The following is a 6,999-nucleotide window of genomic DNA, read 5'->3' as shown; positions in this document are numbered from 1 at the left end:
AATCGGAAAGCTTTTTTAAAATGTACTAGAAAAAGAAGGCTAGATCTTCAGAGAATACAGATAATGATTTTAGGAAGGGAAAGGCTGAAAACCAAAGAGTAGGACAAGATCACAAAATAAATGAGAAACTGCATCTACTGTGGAAGAAATAAATTGAAGCTTGGGGGAAAGATGGGAAAGGAAAGTACAAAACTAATAATTTATTTACCAATTCAGTCATTAAAAATTCTAATTTATGTACCCATCTATCCCACTATACGCTGTGAGTAACAAAACTTTCATCAATACAATATAAAGACATCAAGTACTTGAGCTTTGTCCTTCTCTCCCCTGGAAGCACTGAAGAATATTTTATTAATCATTGCTCCTGCTTCAGATCTCCCCCTCCTGAAGATGAGGACACAGTGAAAAAACTGAGCAGAGGTTATTGTTTTCATACTTGGTTCTGATCCCTTTCCTTCAGACTGCTACCAGAAATGGGTTTGGAGACACCGAAAGAGAAGTGATCTCTATGGGGAAATTAATTTTACCAGAGCTTCCTGATCAGGTTAAAATAAACCAAACACCATTACTGCCCCCCAAAAACCCAAAACACCAAAGAATCCCTCATTTCTTTCAGAAGGTTTTCTTTTCATGATGATGGCAGCTGGAAAAAGGACCAAAAGAGCTATCGCTGTGTGACTCTTCTAATCTTCTAATGTTGGCAGGGCATGCAGCTGTGAGGCAGGGTGGTGCTGAAGCGCGAGCAGGACGGTTGCCATCTGCTTCCCTGCAGAACTACAGAGGCAGGGCTCTCGAGGGACTTTTGGGTCTCTCCTGATGTAGCACGCACAGAACTGGACATTACGGCGGTCTTAGTTTTACAGTAAGCTGTACTGAGCCTCCAAACGCCATGTTGATGAGTTTAATCAGCCTCTTTTCCTGCTACGCAGTTTGACCCCACTGTTTACACAAGTTAATAATCACATCACTTCATATTAGTGCATTCAGTTATGCCTCCTATTAACATATATTTCATTGTAAACAGTATTTTAAGAAACCAGTTAAAAACATTATATTCACTCTTTATCTAATATTGTTAAATAGTGATTTCAAAGCATTTTACTCCAATGTTTCAAACATTGAAGCCGATACACTCCAAGACTAAGTGAATCACCCTCTTCATTAGTTTTATAGATGAGACTGAAACTCTCACCATAGTGATTTATAATCTAGCATTATCTAAATGCCTGCAGAGAGGATATACAGTGTAAAAATACTTGAGTTGAGCTGAGAATTTCAGAGTAGAATCATCTAACACATTATTTGATAAAACACGACAGGATTTGTTAAGGAACATATTTCATCAACTGCATGTGAAACTCCATAGTAACATAAAATATTAAAAGAGAACAGCCTTAGAAACAACTCACAACTACTCAAAGCAACAGTAAATCATGTTAAAAGGCAAATTTGTGATCAGAGCAGTCAACTCAACAAGATCTTCTACAGTGGACATGCAGATTTCATGTACCTACATCTGTTTACATTGTAATCACCACCTTAGCAATCCACTTTAAAGAAAATAAAATGAACGAGCTTAAAATATGTTTTGAACAAAAGGATCCGTTTTAAAGAGGTATTTGACCACTAAATTGCTATATACATACTGGAATCCTAACACAAATAATCCTGATTCAGAATATAATTTGATTACATTAATTGGCTGTATGTTTCCATATCTTAATTTTCCCTCAGGTTATCTTGTAGTTAGTTTTTCATGTTTAGAAGCATATTCTGTTTGTATGTCACACCAGCTATGGCTTGTACAGCATGTGTTTCATCCAATTTCAAGCTTCTCAGATGAAAGATCCTTTAGCAGAGAACTGATATTTGTGAGCTCTGTAAATTTTGTCTCTGTTTTAGCCCCATTTTCTTCAATTCAAACGTATCATAAAACTGTCAGTCTTAAACTGACAATCTGAAATCACAAAGCATCCTGTACTTGATTTATTATTTAAGTGCATTTTTTCCTTTCAGTGCATTCTTATTCTCACTCTTTATTAACTAAGATTGAGGGAGCAAGAGTGGTGTAGAAAAAAAGGTAAAAATGCATGTTATTTCAGATGTTCTGAAATGTTAAGGAGGTCTAATCACAGAAATCTCTGAAAGATGAAAGTTACTGACTAAGAAAAAAAGGCAATGAAACAGTGAATGCATAGAAGTCTTGATTCCAGATCTATTACTTGAGAGTGTTTCTCTTAAGCTATAATATGAGGCAGAGTCATATTTTCCAAATGGCACTTAAGATTCTGGCAAAGCATCCTGAATGCCAATTTCAGTTTTGAATTGACTATGATCAGGATAATAGAGTGTATGGAAGGATACACCCCAGCTACAACTAAGGATACTGCAACTTTTACAACATCTTTACTTTGAGAAGTCGACAGTATCAACAGAACTTGAGCTACAAAACTGGAAAGAGACAGGATCAAGAAAGAAATAATGGATTTAATGGCAGTTCGGTGAACATCTATTAAAGGATCCCTGAAAGTATCTATATAACATTGCATCTTCTTTGTGTGTTTCCATAGAGAAGTAATTAATAGGGCTGAGGTTACTACAGATAGTACTAGAGGAAAAAAGCAACCTACAAAGTAAAGAAGAAACAGGTAGAGATGCGAACTGTCCCAGTCAGTGATAAGTGCTGTGCTATTTTCTTTACAGTTCTCTGTTGAGCTGTAGAGGTAAGTGCTTGGTGTAATCCATAGTAAAGGAAGAGAAGTCACAGAAGAGATCACCAGCGATCCTAGAAGCAGCCATGGGACCATCCCAGCTATTCTGAGCTTGATTTGCAGCAACAGCCATTGGGTGACATTGATTAATTTAACGCAGTAGAGTACATAGAGCCAGGTACTGAACCACAAACTGGCATGGTGTACAAACATCCATACAGTACCGAAAGCTTTGTACATCGAAGTCAACTTAAACACATCCGCAAAGTAGAGACTATAAATGTACATCAGTATGATCACCTGCAAGATAAATCTTGACGTGCTCAGAAAGATCAGGATCATATCAGCAGAAGAAATTTTTTTGCTTTTGATCCAGTTAATGATATTAACGGCTGTAATAAATCCATTTCCAATAAATCCAACAACAACTTCAATAGCTACAATACTTATTGAAATGATAAGAACTGATGGCAACATCTTGCTGCTTTGGTCACCTCTGCCTGATTAGCTTGTGGAGCTGTGCAAGAAGTTGAGCAGACCTGATGGTATCTGACTAGCCCAGCTCCAGTTTGCTCACCTTATACCTAGGAACAAAAAGACATCTGAAAATGATAGTGGAAAATGATTGTTGATGTTCTTCCTGCACATGCAAATCCGAGAAGGATTTAATAATTAATTCTAACCTTTTACATGCATAAGATTTGCCTATTCATTTCCCTAGGGATGTGGCATAGCCAGCCAACCTCCCCATCTTCTGTCCAATTGTTTATATTCCTACGTAGAATGACAGAAAGCTCTGTGGCTCTCTGGTTACAACTGTACCTGACAATGTAGGAGGGGATGCATCATGCAACCCAACACAGACAGCAGCATATGTCAAGAGACAGCAAAAGGTCTTATATTGTAACTATTATCATTCACACTGCTTTGAAGGTCTATCAATTGTAACTAGACCAATTAGTTGCAACCATTTTTACATGGAGAAAACTGTACAGCCTCCAGCCCTACTTTAGGGGAGCACTCCAGACAGCAGAGCTGTATTTACCCAAGGGTTATTGCTCCAATAGCTGGCTACTTCTGATATGCAAGATGTAGTGTTGGTCACATATATGTGATCAAAAGACCACAGTAATCATTTGTATAATGAGGAAAGCAGGGACAACAGGCTAATGAAGCAGAGCAGTCGATCTAGCAGAACCCTGTTAAAAGTCCCACCTTCTCCAGCTGCTTTCACTGTCCCGGCCTCTATCCCACCTGCATGCTCCGAAGAAGTTTGTTCCTCTAGACCATAGATAGAGACCTGGTCTGCTTTATGGAGTGAAAGTCTGTCATCCATCGGCATGCCGATGACAGCTTTGGCTAGATGAGCGTAGCAGCCCAGAACAGTGGGTGGGGCCCTTTAATCTACATCCTGCGTTAGTGCCTATTTATAAAGGAATATGTCTGGATTTACCGAACAATGTGTCCTCACCTTCTCAACCCAAGGCCCATTAATGCAATCTGTGAATACAGTATTGGCACATTAATATTGTCAATATATTCTTTCTTGAATTAGAGAAATATGAAAGAAAAAGTGAAGATTGTGACAACAGGATAAAAAGCAGCTGAGATCATTTGGCCACTGGAAAAAGACTAGGAGTTCTTTGGCAGTAAAATATTTATTGTTTTTGTGGGAAGGTTGACATATACTTCTGGAGTCTATTTCTCAACAGAGTAAAATGACTAAAAGTAAAAAGTAGACCAAGTTCTAATCTGAAGGTGGTAAAAACTGCCAATTGGATTTACTGTTTACCACTACATCCAGGCTTCAAAGTTTTGTTGAATTGTTCAGCAGAGAAAAAGCTAACTTAAATTGGTATAAGGATATTTCTTCATTAACTTAGTGAAAAGAAAATGTAAATTTAAAATCTTGATAGCTTTTGTTTCTGTCAATAGTTCATTCACATTAAATTTACATTTCAGTTTAGGTTCTAGTAATCACAAGGACTGGTAGCTTTTTTCTTAAAAAGTGAGCATACTTTATTCATCACCACAATGCAAACTAAAAAAAAAAAAATCTGTGACATATTGACAAAATATTGTGTATCAGTTCTAGATTTTAAAAAGCCCAAGGAAAAAAACGAACAAACAAATCTAAACTAAGAATACATTGGCATGTTTACTTTTTCTATCATGTTCTTCACCAAAAGTATTCAAAATAGTGGAAAAGTCACATCTTACTAAGGAAAAAAATGATAAAGGGAGTGTAACTCAACACCTACAATGTATTTTAAAGTTATAGACATAATATATGCATTATAGACACAGAATATGCATTACATAATTACAGTAGTCAGTTACCTCAAAAATGTAGTCACTAAGTTACTCAAAGAAACATGACAATAACACTTTATTTTTATGCACTTACAAAAAACAGCACTGCAATTGTAAAGTAGAAGAAACTACAATGGAAGATACAATCTAGAAAAATGCATGACTAAAATGGATTCTTAGCTGTTCAAACAAACAGTTACAAAATTCTATCCTATCTTCATATACGCTATCAAAAATGAGAATTTTAAAGGAAAACATATCTAATCTTTACCAACCCATTTCATTTTCCTCTAAGCAAGGCCAAAAATGGTAATAACTACTTGAGACACAAAAGAGCCTTCCTGTCTTAGGGACTCCCACCGGTTGCTCGAGAAAGAAGCCATCACACAACCTGTGCACCCTGGTAGTGTTTAAGTTTTCATTACTCAGGTAAACCAAATAGCGTGTCCCTCAGTGCTCTGTCAATGACCTATGTCTAATGTGCTCTGCTCCCAGGAATGGTTTCTATATAAGTATTTCTCTTGCTTTTGTCTCCTAGTAGCTCAAGAGCTTCCTAGTGGACTCTACTGGTACTGTCATCTTCAGAGATTCTCCAGAGGATAATGAGTCTACTCATGGATGCTGTGACACATACCTGCAAGCACCAAGACACAAAAGGCCAGTTTATGGGTAACAGCAACCAGGACATGACCACATCTGATGCTGGCTCCAATTTGGCCCCAGAGTGGCCAGGATGTCCACAGGAGTTCATCATAGTCTCACCTTCTGGTATGCAGCTCCTTGAATTCTCTTGTTCCCCTTCTTACCCTTTCCTAACCTCACAACTTTGTTGCAACATATTTTTGCAGAAAGCTGAGTGAGGATACTGAAGGGTGGTGGCAATCTGAGCATCCTATATAAGTGAACCATGGCTATAGGGCATGTACACTGCAGATAGGCCAGATCAGAAGGTTTTTACTGAGTGCCACAAATATGTGTGCTTTAGGTGTCTTGCCCAATACTCTGAGCTGTGGTGACAGCGTAAAATGAGACAGGAATGGGTCACTGTGTAAATGTGCATAGTGCCCTTCAGTCTGAGGACCTTTTCTGAGGAAATCAGAGAACCTGAGGGAGCAGGACAACAACCCGAGGGAGATGTAGAAGTGATCTCATGAATTATCCTCACAGTACTGGAAAGAAAAAAGAGACTACAGAGTGGTTCAGGCTGTTTCATCTCCATTCTAACAAGTCTAAAATTCCCAAATTTATAACAGTGATTTACAAATTTACAGATTTGGAGGTGAATAGAGTGTATAGTTCAGAAGGATGCTGTATGTCAGGAACTTCGTGCTGTGGCCACGGAAGTTTCAATTCTCAGACAGTATTTGATATCATGAAGAATCCTCGGCTTAATCTATTTCCATTTGGAATAAAATGATGAAAATAATGACAATTACCACAAACAATTAGAAATTAACTAATACTTGGATTGTAGGTGTTATTGACATCTCAACTGCTTAGTTAGGAGATGTCAACATAATCTTAACACCACCACCAGAAATCAATATTTTTAAAGACAATTACACAAGCACATGTCCTTGGGTATATGAAATCAGACATACAGATTCACTTTGGTCTCCCCAATGAGACCAGCAGTGATCTGTATGAAACAAGAATGGTGATACAGGAAATGAGGTACTCTGCAATGTACAAGGAAAGCTATAAAGAGCTTGCACAACTCAGATAGGGCTGCTGCATTAATGCTCTTTATTAAACTTCCTTTTAAACTACAGAGTTAACGGTCATGATCAGACCAGGTTTATTTGGCAGAGGAGACACAAGAGACCTTAGAATATGTCAGAGTTCCTTGAATTTATCCTCTGGTGAATTTAAAAAAGCAGGTGAGCCACAGAGTAAAGCAGAGACTAGCAATTCTTAAAAATAATCATAGGACAATGTTAGTGCGACACAAATAGTAAATACTGGGAGAAGA

At 37.7% G+C, this 6,999-nt stretch overlaps 1 protein-coding gene across 1 annotated transcript; it reads right to left on the bottom strand.

Annotated features, from left to right (window-relative positions):
- Window positions 1-2,240: 2,240 nt before the first annotated feature.
- Window positions 2,241-3,191, bottom strand: LOC142409192 (taste receptor type 2 member 40-like). Its single transcript, XM_075500468.1, has one exon. It carries the CDS (start codon window positions 3,189-3,191, stop codon window positions 2,241-2,243), a length of 951 nt encoding a protein of 316 aa, XP_075356583.1.
- Between the last annotated feature and the right edge of the window lie 3,808 nt (window positions 3,192-6,999).

Source organism: Mycteria americana, chromosome 1 (genome assembly GCF_035582795.1).
Source record: "Mycteria americana isolate JAX WOST 10 ecotype Jacksonville Zoo and Gardens chromosome 1, USCA_MyAme_1.0, whole genome shotgun sequence".
Classification (NCBI taxonomy): Eukaryota; Metazoa; Chordata; class Aves; order Ciconiiformes; family Ciconiidae; genus Mycteria; species Mycteria americana.
The sequence above is the reverse complement of the archived record's forward strand: the minus strand, read 5'-3'. Positions and strand labels throughout refer to the sequence as shown.

Coding starts and splice junctions, on each gene's coding strand:
- LOC142409192 (XM_075500468.1), bottom strand. CDS start 3,191: ATGTTGCCATCAGTTCTTATCATTTCAATAAGTATTGTAGCTATTGAA.